The following is an 18,430-nucleotide window of genomic DNA, read 5'->3' as shown; positions in this document are numbered from 1 at the left end:
GCGATGAGTAAAATACCTTGATAAAATTTCTGCCACCTATTAAAATTATATAGCCAGCCAAGTGCTTTTGGAACTATCTTTAGTGGGATAATAGACGGAAAGATGGTAGAGAATGCTGTTGGGCACACATGTGGAAAATGGGCCGTACAGTAAAAGCAAAAGAATAGATGTTATTGGGTTTATTTTTTTCCTAATGTGTATTGACTCCTTCCTATGTGCCAAGTACCATAGTAGGCCCTTAACATACCTTGTCTTATTCTCATCCTGTAACAGTGTCATGAGGTAGAGGAAACTATGGATTACAGAAGTTATATATTTTGCCTAAAGTTTGTTGATAAGTCAGTGGTATGGCAGTGATGAAATTCAAGCCAGGGTCTAACTCCACAGGTCATGCTTTTAAAATTACTCCATGTTTTTCAGCCAGGTGTGGTAGTACACGCCTGTAATTCCAGCACTTTGGGAGGCCGAAGAGGGTGGATCACTTCAGGTCAGGAGTTTGAGACCAGCCTGGTCAACATAGTAAAACCCTGTCTCTACTAAAAATACAAAATTAGCCAGGTGTGGTGACACATGCCTGTAGTCCCAGTTACTTGGGAGGCTGAGATAGGAGAATTGCTTGAACCCAGGAGGTGGAGGCTGCAGTGAGCCGAGATCATGCCACTGCACTCCAGCCTGGGTGAGATGGTGAGATTCCATCTCAAAAAATACTAATAATAAAATGAAATTACTCCATGCTTTAAAAATATATATACCATGTTATGTCAACATACCTGCATTTATATAAGTCAAAAGGGCATTGCCCTTCTCACAGGAGTCACCCTGATACCCTGTACATATATTACAAAGATGCTGCCAATGCCTGAAATGTATGCATGTTTAACTTACAGAGATATGTACGCACAGTTTTTCTTTTATTGCGTTTTAGGTTTGAGTTCATATTAAATATAATGCTGGACTATTTTCCCCCAACTGTTTATTAAGAACATTTTCAATCATGCAGAGTTGAAATATACCTTCTTCCTGGATTTGATAACATTTTTTTCTATATCTCCTTTCTCCATATATTTGTGTATGTATATCTTTTGCTGAACCATTTGACAATAAGTTGCAGACATTGTGATGCTCATTTGGTCAATGTTTCAGCATAAAGACATTCTCTTACATAACCACATTATTACACCTAGGACAATTAACAAAAATTGTATAATATCCTCTACTACCCATTCTATTAATATATTTCAGCTGTACTAAGAATAGCTATTTTTGTGTTTTGTTTTGTTTCCAAACCAGGATTATCCAGTCAGGCATCATATTTGGTTATTATGTTTTTTGTTTTTTGGTTTTTTTTTTTTGAGACAGAGTTTCGTTCTTGTTGCCCAGGCTGGAGTGCAATGGTGCAATCTCAGCTCACTGCAACCTCTGCCTCCCGGGTTCAAATGATTCTCCTGCCTCAGCCTCCCAAGTAGCCAGGATTACAAGCATGAGCCACCATACCCAGCTAATTTTTGTGTTTTTAGTAGAGACAGGGTTTCTCCATGTTGGTCAGGCTGGTCTTGAACTCCCGACCTCAGGTGATCAGCCTGCCCGGCCTCCCAAAGTGCTGGGATTACAGGTGTAATAAGGCCTCCAGCCTTATTATGTCTTTTTACTCGTTTTTAATGTCAAATAATTCTATCACTTTTTTTGTTTTTGTTTTTTTTTTTTTTTTTTTTTGAGACGGAGTCTCACTGTGTCTCCCAGGCTGGAGTGCAGTGGCGCGATCTCGGCTCACTGCAAGCTCCGCCCCCCGGGTTCACGCCATTCTCCCGCCTCAGCCTCCCGAGTAGCTGGGACTACAGGCGCCCGCTACCGCGCCCGGCTAGGTTTTCGTATTTTTAGTAGAGACGGGGTTTCACCATGTTAGCCAGGATAGTCTCGATCTCCTGACCTTGTGATCCACCCGCCTCGGCCTCCCAAAGTGCTGGGATTACAGGCTTGAGCCACCGCGCCCGGCCAATTCTATCACTTTTTAAATCTTTTTAAAAATTCCAGGCTGGTTGTCTTGTAGGATGACCCACACCCTGGATTCATCTGTTGTTTTTTCACAGTGTCATTTCTTTGTTCTTCTGTCTTCTTTTCCTTATAACCTAGAAATTAGGTCTGGAAACTTGATTTTATTTATGTTAAAATGTTTGACCATTATATTAAAATGGTGGCTCATGCCTGTAATCCCAGCAATTTCGGGGGGCTGAGGCAGGTGGATAGCTTGAGCCCAGGAGTTCGAGACCAGCCTGGGCAACATGGCAAAACCCCATCTCTACAAAAAATACAAAAATTAGCTGGGCTTGGTGGTGTGTGCCTATAATCCCAGCTACTTGGGAGGCTGAGGTGGGAGGATCACTTGAGCCTAGAAGGTCAAGACTGCAGTGAGCTGAGATCATGCTACTGTACTTACTTGCCTGGGTGACAGAGCAAGACTCTGTCTAAAAAAAAAAAAGAAAAGAAAAAAATATATAGATGTTTAAAATAGTATAAGTGATACTGTATACTTCACACACACCATAGGCACATAATATCAGGCTCAGTTAATTTCAAAACTTCTTTTTTGGAATTTCCTTTAGGCCCTACTGTATATTATTCCAAATTCCAAATATCCTCAATGATGGTTAACCTTTTTTTTTTTTTCATTTTATTACTCAAAAAAAGCTTCATTTTTAAATTGAGTTTTCTGACTCTGTGCCTTCAACACTTTCACAACAATTTTCTGCTCCTCAATAAGGAGCTCACACTTGCTCCTGTACCAATACATTCAGCACACACGGATACACCACAGGCCCTGCTGACATGCTTTTTTGTTTTGGAGAATCTCATAGGAACTTTAGGTCTCATAGCACAACCCCCCGAAGTCTGCTGGGCACACTCCACATGCAGATTTCAATGCTTTCCCAACCCTCTTGGTATAAAGGTAATCAGTTCTATTACTAGGGGCTCAGGAGAGCCTAGTTTTGTTAAAGGCTGTATTGTAGAAAAGCCTACATGTATGTCAAATGCTGGACCATTCTGAGTGCCTCTAGACAATGTCCCTGGAAGATAAACCTTTATTTTGTAGAAATAGATTTAGTTTTCAGAAACAGCTAGGAAGTCTTTGAAAACCAAGTCTGATGAGAATATATTGATGATCTAGCTGAGTGATAATTACTTCATTTTTTTAAAAAGGGGGTGATAGCTGTAAAATAATGAAACAATGTTCTTCTGAGTTTCATACACAGATTTGGGAGGAAGTTTCAAAATTAAGTAGTAAGATTGTACAGATTAAGCATTACACATTTTATTAAGGAAACAGAGAAAGTGTGGTAGAATGGAAAGAATAGTGGCCTAGGGAGACAAGGAGCACTGATTCCTATACCCCTCTGGAACTATTAGCTGCATACTCTCAAGCTAGTTTTTTCCACTCTCTGAATCTCATTTCTTCATCCTTAGGAGAATGTGTTCTCAAATTCCAGACAACTAACACGCAAGTTAATTTTAGATACAACTCACAGGAAAATTGAAGACACAGATGCATAGATTATATCTTTTTTAAGATTATAGGACATTAGCTGGCATGGGGGCATGTGCGTGTGGGCCTAGTTACTTGGGAGGCTGAGGCAAGGGAATCACTTGAGCCCAGGAATTCGAGGCTGCAGTGAGCCATGAACAGGCCACTGCACTCCAGCCCGGGCAACAGAGAGAGACCCTGTCTCACACACACACAAAAAAAGATTATAGGACAACTCTTTTGTGAAAAAATATGTTTTTGGCCGGGCACGGTGGCTCAAGCCTGTAATCCCAGCACTTTGGGAGGCCGAGACGGGCGGATCACAAGGTCAGGAGATCGAGACCATCCTGGCTAACATGGTGAAACCCCGTCTCTACTAAAAAATACAAAAAAATAGCCGGGCGAAGAGGCGGGCGCCTGTAGTCCCAGCTACTCAGGAGGCTGAGGCAGGAGAATGGCGTAAACCCGGGAGGCGGAGCTTGCAGTGAGCTGAGATCCGGCCACTGCACTCCAGCCTGGGCGACAGAGCGAGACTCCGTCTCAAAAAAAAAAAAAAAAAGAAAAAATATGTTTTTAAGTTTTGTTAATCAGCTCTCTCATTGTTACGTGATCATACTTATTATATGGTACAGAGAAAGAAAAAAGACACTATTACTGTATTTAAGCACAGATGTTGTAAAAATGAAGGTTTGTGGTGATGAGATCAACATGGTGACTCTGGGCCTGTTCCTGTTTCCTGTCTGTAATGTGTCCACTGCAGGAAGGAGCAAAGGAATATGCCATGCTCCACAACCCCCGCTCCAAGTGCTCTGGTCGTCGCCGGAGAAGGCACCACATGGTCAGTGCTTCCTGCTCCAACGCCTCAGCCTCTGCTGTGGCTGAGACTAAAGAAGGAGACAGTGACAGGGACACAGGCAATGACTGGGCCTCCAGTTCTTCTGGTACGATGAACAGAAAATGAAGACTTTTTCTTTCCATGCAAGGACTCTGGTAAACCCAGGATCACTGCCTGACACTTAACTTTACTACCTCTTAAAAATTATAAATTCTTTCTACAAGTTTTGTAAACAGTAAAGATGGGGAATATTTTCTTTTCTTTCTTTTTTTTTTTTTTTTTTTTTTTTTTTGAGACGGAGTCTTGCTCTGTCACCCAGGCTGGAGTGCAGTGGCCGGATCTCAGCTCACTGCAAGCTCCTCCTCTCGGGTTCACGCCATTCTCCTGCCTCAGCCTCCCGAGTAGCTGGGACTACAGGCACCCGCCACTTCGCCCGGCTAGTTTTTTGTATTTTTTAGTAGAGACGGGGTTTCACCGTATTAGCCAGGATGGTCTGGATCTCCTGACCTCATGATCCGCCCGTCTCGGCCTCCCAAAGTGCTGGGATTACAGGCTTGAGCCACCGCGCCCGGCCTTTTTTTTTTTTTTTTTGAGACAGTCTCTCGCTCTGTCGCCCAGGCTAGAGTGCAGTGGCACTATCTTGGCTCGCTGCAACCTCCACCTCCCAGGTTCAAGTGATTCTCCTGCCTCAGCCTCCCAAGTAGCTGAGATTATGGGCACCTGCCACCACACCTGGCTAATTTTTATATTTTTAGTAGAGACGGGGTTTCGCCATGTTGGCCAGGCTGTTCTTGAACTCCTGACCTCAGGTAATCCTCCTGCCTCGGCCTCCTAAAGTGCTGGGATTACAGGCGTGAGCCACCCCGCCTGGCTAATTTTTGTATTTTTAGTAGAGACAGGGTTTCGCCATGTTGCCCAGGCTGGTCTTGAACTCCTGAGCTCAAGGAATCCACCCATCTCAGCCTCCCAAAATGCGGGGATTACAGGCGTGAGCCACCATGCCTGGCCTAAAGATAGGGAATATTTTCATTCCTATTATACTACCTTTTAAAGCAAAATGAAGTACTTCTGAGTTTGTGACAAACTACTGATGACAACTGCATTGTACCTTCTTCTGATTCTGTTATTTCTTCCCTTCTCAGAGGCTAACTCTCGCTGTCAGACTCCCACAAAACAGAAGGCTAGTCCAGCCCCACCTCAGCTCTGTGTAGTGGAAGCACCCTCGGAGCCTGTGGAATGGACTGGGGCTGAAGAATCTCTTTTTCGAGTCTTCCATGGCACCTATTTCAACAACTTCTGTTCAATAGCCAGGCTTCTAGGGACTAAGACGTGCAAGCAGGTACCATCTGAAAGCAGCAGAACAAATGTTTCTTTCACGTGTTGCTGTGTCCAGCCCTTTGCCATCTTATTAGGCTGTGTGTCTGGAGAGAAGTTGTCTTAAGTTCAGTCCCTGATGAGCCTGTGCATCTGTGAGTTTCCCAAACATGGTCCTTCTGCAAGTGCCAGGCCTAATGATGTTTGGGGACCCGCCTCCTCCTTGCTGAATGCTCATTTCTGTCTGGCCTCTATTTAATGCTTCTGGGTCCTGCACTCTTTTATTTCTTTTTTTTGGCTCCGGCCTCCCTTCTAAATGTGTACCCCTTTCTTAGAAGGGACTCCCAGGTCTTTCTGTGGCTCTTTTAGCACACATACTGCTGCAGCTGCCGCTCCCTCCACCACTCCACCAGCCTCCTCAGTCATTTTATTCTCCACATTTTCTTTTTTTTTTTTTTTTTTTTTGGACCGGGGTTTCGCTTTTTCGCCCAGGCTGGAGTGCAGTGGTGGGATCTCAGCTCACTGCAAGCTCCGCCTCCCGGGTTCACGCCATTCTCCGGCCTCAGCCTCCCGACTAGCTGGGACTACAGGCGCCCGCCACCTCGCCCGGCTAGTTTTTTGTATTTCTTAATAGAGACGGGGTTTCACCGTGTTAGCCAGGATGGTCTCGATCTCCTGACCTCGTGATCCGCCCATCTCGGCCTCCCAAAGTGCTGGGATTACAGGCTTGAGCCACCGTGCCCGGCCTATTCTCCACATTTTCTATCACTAGATTCTCTTCATTTTGTCTTTGAGACAGGGTTTCGCTCTGTCACCCAGGCTGGAGTGCAGTGGCATGATCATAGCTCACTGCAACCTCTGCCTCCTGGGTTCAAGCAATCCTCTCCCCTTAGCCAACCAAGTAGCAGGGACTACAGGTGCAGGCCACTATGCCCAGCTAATTTGGTTTTTTGTTGTTGTTGTTGTTGTTTTTTGAGACAGAATCTTGCTCTGTTGCCCAGGTGGGAGTGCAGTGACATAATCTTGGCTTACTGCAACTTCCACCTCCCACGTTCAAGTGATTCTTCTGCCTCATCCTCCCAAGTAGCTGAGATTACAGGTGTCTACCACCACACCCAACTAATTTTTTTGTTGTTGTTTTATTTTTTTGAGATGGAGTCTTGGTCTGTTGCCCAGGCTGGAGTGCAATGGCGCGATCTCAGCTCACTGCAGCCTCCGCCTCCCAGGTTCAAGTGCTTCTCCTGCCACAGCCTCCCGAGTAGCTGTGATTATAGGCATGCACCACCACGCCCAGCTAATTTTGTATTTTTAGTAGAGACGGGGTTTCACCATGTTGGCCAGGCTACTCTCAAGTTCCTGACCTCAGGTGATCCACCCGCCTCGGCCTCCCAAAGTGCGGGGATTACAGGCGTAAGGCAACGTGCTTGGCCATTTTTGTATTTTTTTTGGTAGAGATGGGGTTTCACCATGTTGGCCAGGCTGGTCTCAGACTCCTGACTTCAAGTGATCGACCCACCTCAGCCTCCCAAGCCCAGCTAATTCTTAAATTTTTTGTAGAGGTGGGGTTTCACCATGTTGCCCAGGCTGATCTTGAACTTAGGCTCAAGCCATCCACCTGCCTCAGCCTTCCAAAGTGCTGGAATTAAGATGCGAGCCACCACTAGATTTTGGCCATCACTGGATTTTCTAATTATCACCCCCAATAGCTGGGCCTGGACCTCACCCTTCTCACTCATACCATCACGAGAAACACAGTTGACAGCAGCCACTGATGCTCCGGATACAGGAAAAGACCACAGTGAGAAGACAGACTGAAGAACGGGGACAGGGAGGCAGGTGTCAGGGCCAGCATGTCCAACAGGAAAGGAACCCCAGTGCTTTGGCTTCCTAGCTTCTGAGAGGAGACTCTGTGGCCTCTACTTCATGTTTCCTGTACTGAGAACAATTAATAGAACCACGGACTGGGCGAGGTGGCTCACACCTAGAATTCCAGTGCTTTGGGAAGCCATGGTGGGAGGATCGCTTGAAGCCAGGATTTCAGGACCAGTGTGGGCAACAAAGTGAGACCCTGTCTCTACAAAACAAAACAAAACAAAACAAAACAAAACAAAAAGCCATGCACCTGTAGTCCTAGTACTCAGGAGGCTGAGGTGGGAAGATGGCTTGAACCCAGGAGTTCTAGACTACAGTGAGCTATGATGGCACCACTGCACTCTAACCTGGCCAAGAGTGTGAGACTCTCTCTCTAAAAAAAAAAAAAAAAAAAAAAGAACCACAAGCTGAAGTGCCCTTTGCTTTCATTTTGGAGCTCATACCTATTTCCCTGAGTCACAGGTTCTCAATGTAACCATCTATGGATTTGTATGCAAAAATATTCTTGTCTGTATTTTCCTGAGAATATTTACAGTTTTCAAAGATCCCCCCCAAAGGGCCAATAGCCCCAGCAAAGAAAAGGAAAAACTAAAAACCAGTGCTTTAAGAGAAAAAACGCATCCTATTGAAATGGCCAAAGCTCTGGCATATTTGTACCAACAGAGGGAGCTAATATTTAGCCCACTGAAACCATTCCTGTTCTGTCCTGTCCTGCCTTACACTCAGTTACACAAGGCACAGCGTTACCCTTCCTAAAAAGAAGATACTATTGGTCACAATCAGCCCGCTCTTCTACCTGTGGCTTGGTAGAAAGAGTAGGTGACAGCTTCTGGCCAGGGGTGTGTTACTGTGCTCAGTATTTCTCCTTTCCTGAGTCAGGATAAATAATTAGGAATGAACTTCAGAGCCAAGTGACCCAATCTCCCAATGGCACTCTGTCTCTCCCTGACTGACAAGAGGCTCAGTCAGCTGCCTGAGTTCCTCAGAACCCTCCCAAGACCAGCACCCAGTTGGGCCACTTACCTGACCCCCTTGCTCGAGGAGTGACAGGCCCTGTTGGATTTCTCTTCCAGGTCTTTCAGTTTGCAGTCAAAGAATCACTTATCCTGAAGCTGCCAACAGATGAGCTCATGAACCCCTCACAGAAGAAGAAAAGAAAGCACAGGCAAGGGTTGGACAAAGTGTTTTGTTTTACAGCCAGGCTGTTCCCTGTGCTCTGACCTCCCCTTGGAGTTCCCATCTGCCTCCCTCTTTAGCAACCACACAGGCTGTGTAAGCCCATCAGCTTGGCATCACATGACTGAGAGCCAGCCTCCTGAGTGCTCCCCAAGGGTCTGTGCCTTGGATCAGCCCTCTGCTTGTCCCCAGGTGCTGTGGACCATGACATAACTGGCTGTTTTTCTGTTTAAGCTCCTGGCCAATAGGACATGAGCTGGCTTCATGGCTCCACTCCGAAGCCATTTCTCCTTGTTGGTTTAGTTACCACCTTACCCATTTCTCAACTCTGACCAGAGTTTATTTATTTGTTTGGTTTGTGTTGTTTTTCTGAGTTACATAATAACACTGTCTTCTAGCTAGCCTTTACTTAGGTTAGAAGTTTTTTAAAAAAAATTGTGTACCCTGGCTCTGTTCCCTAATGACTATCACCTATCAGGGGAAGGAGCTGACACCACTTCTAGATACAGAAGGAAATCCCTGTGACTCCTCCCTTTCAGTTCTTTGGGAGAAGATTCCTGAAAGGCCTTCCCACCTCCCCATCTTGAAACTCCCCCATATCTCCACCTCCACAAAGACAAAGGGAGAGATGGGGAGACAAACAATAGCTTTATAATAGACCGATAGGCTTGGGCTTTCTTTTGTTTCTGTGTTGTGTTCTTTTATGTTATTTGGTCGTTTGGGAGGGGTTGTGTTTAAGTTTAAATCTTGTAGAACAGGCCAGCTGGATTTAGGCTGGACTCTTGCTTCTGTGTACCAAAGTCGTCTTGTTGAGGGGTTTGGGAAGATACTCCCCAGTCATCAAACACAGTCCCTCAGAGCAAGTCACGTTGTCATTTACCTGCATTTACAGAGCTCCCTAGAGCCGTGACTGAGACTTATTCTTCCTGTCTTTTTCAGATTGTGGGCTGCACACTGCAGGAAGATTCAGCTGAAGAAAGGTAAGTTCTACCAGGGCATTCTTCAGCAGTTCAGTTGGAGGCTTCACCCTATGGTCATCACCCTACCCCACAGCTGCACTTGTTGACCCTGTGCCACTTTCGCAGATTGCAGAATTCTCTGCAGCAACTGAGAACAGCTCAGCCTCTCACTGCAACTGAGAAGACCTCTTAGGAGGTAGCATTAGGGGCCTTGTGATCGGTGATTTTTCTTTTTTTTTGAGATGGAGCCTTGCTGTGTCACCCAGGCTGGAGTGCAGTGGCACAATCTCGGCTCACTGCAACCTCCGCCTCCCAGGTTCAAGCAATTCTCCTGGCTCAGCTTCCCAAGTAGCTGGGATTACAGGCATGTACCACCACTCCCGGCTAATTTTTGTATTTTTAGTATAGATGGGGTTTCACCATGTTGGCCCGGCTGGTCTCAAACTCCTGACCTCAAATGATCCACCTGCCTTGGCCTCGCAAAGTGCTGGGATTACAGGCATGAGCCACTGTGCCTGGCCAGTCTGTGACTTTTCTAGTGTGCCATTTGCTAGGTTCCAGACTTCATTTAATGTTTAGAATAGCTTCCCTATCACCTATCAAAGGAAGAAGCTGACACCACTTCTAGATACTTCTGTGTAGCATCTCCACATCCTCCCCATAAAGCAGACCACCCCATTGCAGCTTATGAATAACAGTCATCCCTGTCTTCTCACTTCAGGTGCTAAATGTGTGTCCAAGGAGATTGTTAGGACCAGCCTTCTCTGAATCAGGGCAACTGGACACTTGGGAGGGAAGATAGCTGGAGCGTATGGTCACAGCAGCGTCTTCCTCTGTTCTCTCTCCTAGATAACTCTTCCACACAAGTGTACAACTACCAACCCTGTGACCACCCAGACCGCCCCTGTGACAGCACCTGCCCCTGCATCATGACTCAGAATTTCTGTGAGAAGTTCTGCCAGTGCAACCCAGACTGTAAGTGTGCTGCGTCTTCCCTATAGTCTACCAAAACAGTCGGCACCAGTGTGCCATAGGCTTGCCCCATTCCTGTGCCCTTTACTACTTATGAGCCTTCTGATAGTCTCTTTGCTGTGTTTTAGGGATTCTACAAATGAAATAAGTGCATGAGATCTGCAAGAGTCATTTCTGGAAAACGTTTAGGTTCATGATTGTAAAAGCAGAAATCAGATACTTTCCCAACTTTGTCTTCTAGGGGAGAATTAAGAAATGAGGGGGGCCAGCAGGCACAGCCACTCATGCCTGTAATCCCAGCATTTTGGGTGGGCAGATCACCTGAGGTCAGGAGTTCAAGACTAGCCTGGCCAACATGGCAAAACCCCATCTCTACTAAAAATAAAAAAATTAGGCCAGGCGTGGTGGCTCTTGCCTGTAATCCCAGCACTTTGGGTGGGCGGATCACTTGAGGTCAGGAGTCAAGACCAGCCTGGCCAACATGGCGAAACCCCGTCTCTACTAAAAATACAAAAATTAGCCAGACATGGTGGTGCATGCCTGTAGTCCCAGCTACTTGGGAGGCTGAGGCACAAGAATCGCTTGAACCCAGGGGGCAGAGGCTGCAGTGAGCCAAGATTGTGCCACTGCACTCCAGCCTGGGCAACAGGACGAGACTCTGTCTCAAAAAGAAAAGAAATGTGAGATTCTTTTTTTTTTTAAGTTACAGCCCCAGTTTCCCTTTTCTGGATACTGTTTAAATTTTTTTTTAATTCAGATATTTTCTGTTTGTGATTCTGTGTATGTCTATTTTCATTTAATAGCTGGAGTTTTAATATCAGATAGAAGACAGGGCCTGGATGTCAGCAGAGACATCCGGGTACTTATCTTTCACTTCTTATCCCACTATGCCCTTCCCAACTCAAAGCTGAGCAGTTTGATGGCAGTCCCCAGAGCTTGCAGAACTTGGTGCCCAGGCGGTTTTGCTGGAGGAAATACCTCCTAACCCATAGCAGATAGTGATCTTAGCCACAGCAGAGAAGTGGTTGTGCTGGGTTGGGCAGTGGGTGGAGAAGGATGGCACAGAACGGATGCATTCTGTTCTCAAAATGATACTTGTTTTGATGGTGACATTTTACCAGTGAAAAGCACTGATTTCATTTTCTCTGGGGTACTCTCCACCTCAGCGGGAGGGAGAAGTTTGTTGGGGAAATCTCTAGGGGACACTTATTATTATACCTGCTTTTTTCTTATTATTATACCTGCTTTTTTTTAATTTTTTTTTATTTTTTTGAGACAGGATCTCAGCTCTGTTGCTCAGGATGGAGAGCAGTGGCACAATTATGGCTCACTGCAGCCTCAACCTCCCTGGCTCAAGCAATTCATCCCCCCACATCCGTCAAGGCTGGGACTGCAGGCAGGTGCCATTACACCTGGCTATTTTTTAAAAATTTTTTGTGGAGACAGAGTCTCCCTATGTTGCCCAGCCTGGTCTTGAACTCCTGGGCTCAGGTGATTCTCCTGCCTTGGCCTCCCAAAGTGCTGGGATTACAGGCATGAGCCACCATGACTGACCACACCTGCTTTTTTGACTCAAAGGCATGAATGTTTGAAGCACTCGGTTTTCTATGGACAAAACTTGTGTATTTGATTATTTGGAAGGGAGCTTCCTCTTATTTTGCCAAACATCCTTGAACACAAAAAAATTACTCCTTTGCTGTCCCTTGAGTCAACCACAAGCCCCAGTATTAGCGTATTAGCTTATTTCCCTTCTAAGACTTACCTGTTTTCCCTTCCCAGGTCAGAATCGTTTCCCTGGCTGTCGCTGTAAGACTCAGTGCAATACCAAGCAATGTCCTTGCTATCTGGCAGTGCGAGAATGTGACCCTGACCTGTGTCTCACCTGTGGGGCCTCAGAGCACTGGGACTGCAAGGTGGTTTCCTGTAAAAACTGCAGCATCCAGCGTGGCCTCAAGAAGGTGAGGCCTTTCCTTAGGACCCCACACGAGATAAAATGGAGGAGGAAGGAAGGAACGGTTCCAAGCATTCTCTTTCCACTGGTTCTTTTGAGGCTTTATATGTGAAAGTGCTTGATAAATCCTAAAAGACACATATTTACTGAATTAATAAAGGCTTCAGTCCCAGTAGGGTTTAGAAAAGTGGTTCCTGGCCAGGTGAGGTGGCTCACACCTGTAATCCCAGCACTTTGGGAGGCCGAGGCTGGCGATTCATGAGGTCAAGAGTTCGAGAACAGCCTGGCCAACATGGTGAAACCCTGTCTCTACTAAAAATATAAAAATTAGCCAGGCATGGTGGTGCACACCTGTAATCTCAGCTACTCAGAAGGCTGAGGTAGGAGAATCGCTTGAACCCAGAAGGTAGAGGTTGCAGTGAGCCGAGATCACATCACTGCACTCCAGCCTGGGACAGAGCGAGATTCCATCTCCAAAAAAGAAAGAAAAGTGGTTCCTTGAACTGGCCAGACAAAAAGGAGCTGAGAGGTGTATGCACCTTTGGTGACGTCTATGTTTACCTCACACATCGCAGTGAATTCCTACAGACTAAGGCCCAGGAGGGCTCCATGGATAGGGGAAGAGATATCCTATTTCCATTCATCACCACTTCCCATTTTCTTTTCTCCCCCAAGCAGAACAGAATGGCTTAGACCTTTTTCTGCTTTCAGATCCTCTTAACAGTTACTGGTTCTTTCCACCCCACCCCCACCACACACGTGCACATCCAGCACACACCCCCTACTCATGCACACCCTGTAGTCTGAGACTTGGCCCCCTCTTCCCCAGCACCTGCTGCTGGCCCCCTCGGATGTGGCTGGATGGGGCACCTTCATAAAGGAGTCTGTGCAGAAGAATGAATTCATTTCTGAATACTGTGGTGAGGTGAGTGCTATAGTTTTGGCCCACATTCTTACTCGGGGGAGACTGATGAGAAACTCTGATTTTCTGTGGGCCAGGCTTCTTTGAATTAATCTCTAAATAACTTAGCTGTGTTCTCACATGGCCTCTTGGGGAGATCCCACAGAACCGTTTTGCAGTACTGAAACCACTGTTCAACTCTTTGGCAACTCCAGACACGAGATGAGGGGGGCTGTCTTCAGCCTTCAAACTAGTTGGCCTGGGTGGGAATTGGAACAGCATAACTTGAGCTTGCTCTCTTATGATTCGCATCGTGATACTTAGTAAGCACCCATGTGAGATACCACCCAGCCCTTTCTGGGGACAGGATACCGTGCCCTGAGCAGGCAGCCTGATACTCCTATTTGTTATTTGTCTATCTCTCTAGCTCATTTCTCAGGACGAGGCTGATCGTCGCGGAAAGGTCTATGACAAATACATGTCCAGCTTCCTCTTCAACCTCAATAATGGTATGAAGTCTCTTTGTCTTGTTCCAAGGTAGTCTTTTTTTTTTTTTTTCCTTTTTTTTGAGACGGAGTCTTGCTCTGTTGCCCAGGCTGAAGTGCAGTGGCACGATCTTGGCTCACTGCAGCCTCTGCCTCCTGGGTTCAAGTGATTCTCCTGCCTCAGCCTCCTGAGTAGCTGGGACTATAAGCACCCACCACCATGCCCAGCTAATTTTTTGTATTTTTAGTAGAGACTGGATTTCACCATGTTGGCCAGGCTGGTATCGAACTCCTGGCCTCAAGTGATCCACCAGCCTTGGCCTGCCAAAGTGCTGGGATTACAGGAGTGAGCCACTGCGCCCAGCCCCAAGGTGGTCTTTCTACCAGATCGCCCTTGCTGTAGTCCAAGTGTAGATCAGCTCCAAATCTTCCAGCAGATGCACAGAGCAAGGGGGCAGGATCACACTTGGGGATCCCACAGGCCACAGTGCCCTTGCTTTGGAAGAACCTCCATTTCCGGGGTCTGTTCGTAATAGGAGCACTGAGCGCCTTTACCTGAGAAATCTTCCTGCCCGGTAGATGAGAAGATCCATAATTCAAAGAGTGAGGAACCAAAAGGAGAGCTCCCACACAAGGCTGAATTCTGAGGCTGCATGCTTTCCTCTGCTTCTGTTAGCACACTGGGCTTCAAAATTCCCATCAGACTAAAGTGTTTGTTACTATTTAATTGATTTTAAATTCAGGCTGAGAAGCTGTGGGGTTGCCAGCGTGCTCATGGTTTTCCTTGATTTACTTTACTTTATACAGATTTTGTAGTGGATGCTACTCGGAAAGGAAACAAAATTCGATTTGCAAATCATTCAGTGAATCCCAACTGTTATGCCAAAGGTGAGTCCCAGTGACCTGGGAGGTGGGGCGGGCGATGGATGCCTCTTTAATGTGATTTCCATCCGTTGTTGAACCTTTTCCATAGCTGAGCTATTTTTTGTCCAAAGATAATCATGATTAATGTCTGGGATCATTTTAGGCCCCTCTCAATCTTAGTTTTATAATCTGCTTTTTTCAGCGAATACATTATAAACACTTTCCCACAAACATGATTTAACCAGCCTGAGCAACATAGTGAGACCCACCTCACCAAATAATAATAGGCTGGGTGCAGTGGCTCACGCTTGTAATCCCAGCACTTTGGGAGGCCGAGGCAGGTGGATGACTTGAGGCCAGGAGTTCAAGACCAGCCTGGCCAACATGGTGAAACCTCATCTCTACTAAAAATACAAAAATCAGCTGGGCGTGGTGGCGCGCGCCTGTAGTCCCAGCTACTCAGGTGGCTGAGGCACAAGAATCACTTAACCCTGGAGGCGGAGCTTGCAGTGAGCCGAGATCATGCCACGGCACTCCAGCCTGGGCAACAGAACAAGACTCTGTCTCAAAAAAAAAAAAAAAAAAAAACCACTAATAATAATAAAGATAATTTTTCTGCCATAATAACAGATCTAAAAGCATAGAGGCAACTACCGTATTGACTACTTTGTAATTCCATTTGATTCATGTTTTCACTGGGAATTTGGAGAAAATCAACCCAGAAGCCTACTGGTTATTGATTTGGAGTTGGGTAGGAACCTAGCCTTGGGTTTATCCTGCTTGCAGTGGTCATGGTGAATGGAGACCATCGGATTGGGATCTTTGCCAAGAGGGCAATTCAAGCTGGCGAAGAGCTCTTCTTTGATTACAGGTGAGGTGCCAGTAATGGTCCTTGGGTTGTGGCCCCGGAACTGGAAAGACTAGCATTGGAATAGATTTGGAGGCTCAGGGAGGGTAATGGGGATGGAGGAGAGTCTTCCGGTGAACAAGGCTGTGTCCCTTGTTCTGATATCTGGTGCCTTGCCTCAGAAGTGGGACCATTGTAAACAGCCGTTAAGGAGTGGGAGGGGAAGTGAAACGGAAGGGGACTCCGCCTTTTCAATCACAAAAGTCATGAGAGTAACCTGGTTCCTCCTCCCTGCTCTGGGACAGGTACAGCCAAGCTGATGCTCTCAAGTACGTGGGGATCGAGAGGGAGACCGACGTCCTTTAGCCCTCCCAGGCCCCATGGCAGCATTTATGGTAGCGGCACTGTCTTGGCTTTCATGCTCACACCACTGCTGCTCGAGTCTCCTGCACTGTGTCTCCCACACTGAGAAACCCCCCACCCACTCCCTCTAGTGAGGCCTCTGCCATGTCAAGTGGGCACAAAACTGTCTCAATGAGAGGGGAGACAGAGGCAGCTAGGGCTTGGCCTCCCAGGAGAGAGTTGCAGAAATGGGAGACTTTCTCTGGCCTCAGAGGAAGTGAGCACAGGCTGGAGTAGATGACTTATATGTGATTTCGTGTCGGCTCCCCAGGTTGTGGGCCTCAGGAATCAACTTAGGCAGTTCCCCACAAGCACTAGCCTGTAATTGTAGCTTTCCCCATCAGGCGTCCCTATGTCATTGGGGTGCAGGCAAACCTCTGTGATCCTAAGACCTGGAGAGGACAGGCTAAGTAAAGCGTGGTCCCTGGACCCTACAAGTGGTCTGGGTTAGAGGCAGGCCTGGCAGGCAGCACAGACTGAACTCAGAGGTAGACGGGTCACCTTACTACCTCCTCCCTTGTGGCAGGGCTCAAACTGAAAGAGTGTGGGTTCTAAATACAGGCATTTGAGGCTTGGGGAAGGAAAGCTATGCCATCCTTCCTTGGCCAGAGAGGGAGAACCAGCCAGGTGATAGTAGTTAAACTGCTATGCTTGGGCCCAGGAGGCTTTGAGAAAGCCTTCTCTGTGTACTCTGGAGATAGACGGAGAAGTGTTTTCAGATTCCTGGGAGCAGACGCCAGTGCCCAGCTCTCCAAAGTTCTGGCTTAGCAGCTGCAGGCAGGCATTATGCTGCTATTGAAGAAGCATTAGGGGTGTGCCTGGCAGGTGTGAGCACCCTGGCTCGCTGGATTTGTAGGTGTTTTCAGGCCTTCCATTCCCCATGGAGGCAAGGCCCAACGGCCAGTGTTGCTTATCTCTTCAGGGTAGGCAGGCATAGGCCTGGACTAGAGAGGAGAAAGATTGGTGTAATCTGCTTTCCTGTCTGTAGTGCCTGCTGTTTGGAAAGGGTGAGTTGGAATATGTGTTCCAAGTTGGGTGAGGGGCTAAACTGCACGTGTTTAGGCTGGCATCCCGTGTGCAGGGCATACTGGTGGAGGGTATGTGAAGTGGGAGAAGAAGCAGGTAGACCACCTGTTCCAGGCTGTGGTGCCACCCTCTCTGGGATTCATGCAGAGCAAAGCACTTTAACCATTTATTTTAGAAGGTCTATAGATTGGGGTAGAGTTTGGGCTAAGGTCTCTAGGGTCCCTGCCCAAATCCCACTCCTGAGGGGGAAGAAGAAAGAGCGGGAGATTCTCTTCCAGTCCTGTCTCATCTCCTGGGAGAGGCAGAGGAGCGAGCTTCACACAGAATTTCATGTGAATGGGGCCAGCAAGAGCTGCCCTGTGTCCACGGCAGGTGTGCCAGGCTGGCTGGGAACAAGGAATAGTGTGCTGGGTAGAAAGGGCGTGGGCGGGTGTAGATTGGCCTGGGAGTGTTATAGTAGGGAGCAGGCTTCTTCCTTCTTTCTGAGACTCGCAGCCCCCACTTCTTCCCACTCCACTGGTTGTCCCATGAAGGAAGAAGTGGGGTTCCCCCTGACCCAGCTGCCTCTTAGGGTTTGGTGTGAGACATGCACACACACTCACACGCTCTCACTCACCACACTGGAGGGCACACATGCATCCCGCACTCAGCAACTCCTGACAGAAAGCTCTTCCCACCCAAATAGGCCAGGCCCCAGCATGATCCTGAAATCTGCATCTGCCGTGGTTTGTATTCATTGTGCATATCAGGGATACCCTCAAGCTGGACTGTGGGCTCCAAATTACTCATAGAGGAGAAAACCGGAGAAAGATGAAGAGGAGGAGTTAGGTCTGTTTGAAATGCCAGGGGCTGGCCATGAGGAATAGGTGAAAAAAAACTTTTCACCAGCCTTTGAGAGACTAGACTGACCCTACCCTTCCCTCAGTGAGCAGAATCACTGTGGTCAGTCTCCTCCTGTCCCAGCTTCAGTTCATGAATACTCCTGTTCCTCCAGTTTCCCATCCTTTGTCCCTGCTGTCTCCCACTTTTAAAGATGGGTCTTAACCCCTCCCCACCACGTCATGATGGATGGGGCAAGGTGGTGGGGACTGGGGGAGCCTGGTATACATGCGGCTTCATTGCCAATAAATTTCACGCACTTTAAAAGTCCTGTGGCTTGTGACCTCTTATCTGAATAAAGTGTTAGAATCCATTTTGGCAAGCTGTGTACTGTGTGCTTTGGGGCTGGAAGGATCCAGGGATGGGGTCCAGGAGCAGGTCGGGCCAAAGCATCAGCATTCTGATCCCCACTTACCCACTGAGGTCTGGC

At 47.2% G+C, this 18,430-nt stretch overlaps 1 protein-coding gene across 5 annotated transcripts in view; it reads left to right on the top strand.

Annotated features, from left to right (window-relative positions):
- Positions 1–18,313, top strand: part of EZH1 (enhancer of zeste 1 polycomb repressive complex 2 subunit) — a 46,349-nt gene extending 28,036 nt beyond the window's left edge. For 3 of the 5 annotated variants that reach the window (XM_025361470.1, XM_025361473.1, XM_025361474.1), the window contains 11 exons: positions 4,278–4,458; positions 5,495–5,691; positions 8,612–8,703; positions 9,654–9,694; positions 10,523–10,648; positions 12,425–12,603; positions 13,426–13,521; positions 13,925–14,006; positions 14,790–14,870; positions 15,633–15,717; positions 15,999–18,313. In XM_025361470.1, the coding sequence (XP_025217255.1) occupies positions 4,278–4,458; positions 5,495–5,691; positions 8,612–8,703; positions 9,654–9,694; positions 10,523–10,648; positions 12,425–12,603; positions 13,426–13,521; positions 13,925–14,006; positions 14,790–14,870; positions 15,633–15,717; positions 15,999–16,059 (1,221 nt within the window). In that variant the 3' untranslated portion in view covers positions 16,060–18,313. The remainder of the gene's footprint in view (positions 1–4,277; positions 4,459–5,494; positions 5,692–8,611; positions 8,704–9,653; positions 9,695–10,522; positions 10,649–12,424; positions 12,604–13,425; positions 13,522–13,924; positions 14,007–14,789; positions 14,871–15,632; positions 15,718–15,998) is intronic. The other 2 variants (XM_025361471.1, XM_025361472.1) reach the window with 1 other exon arrangement.
- Positions 18,314–18,430: the final 117 nt, after the last annotated feature.

This window comes from Theropithecus gelada, chromosome 16 (assembly GCF_003255815.1).
Source record: "Theropithecus gelada isolate Dixy chromosome 16, Tgel_1.0, whole genome shotgun sequence".
In the NCBI taxonomy this organism is placed as follows: domain Eukaryota; kingdom Metazoa; phylum Chordata; class Mammalia; order Primates; family Cercopithecidae; genus Theropithecus; species Theropithecus gelada.
The sequence above is the reverse complement of the archived record's forward strand: the minus strand, read 5'-3'. Positions and strand labels throughout refer to the sequence as shown.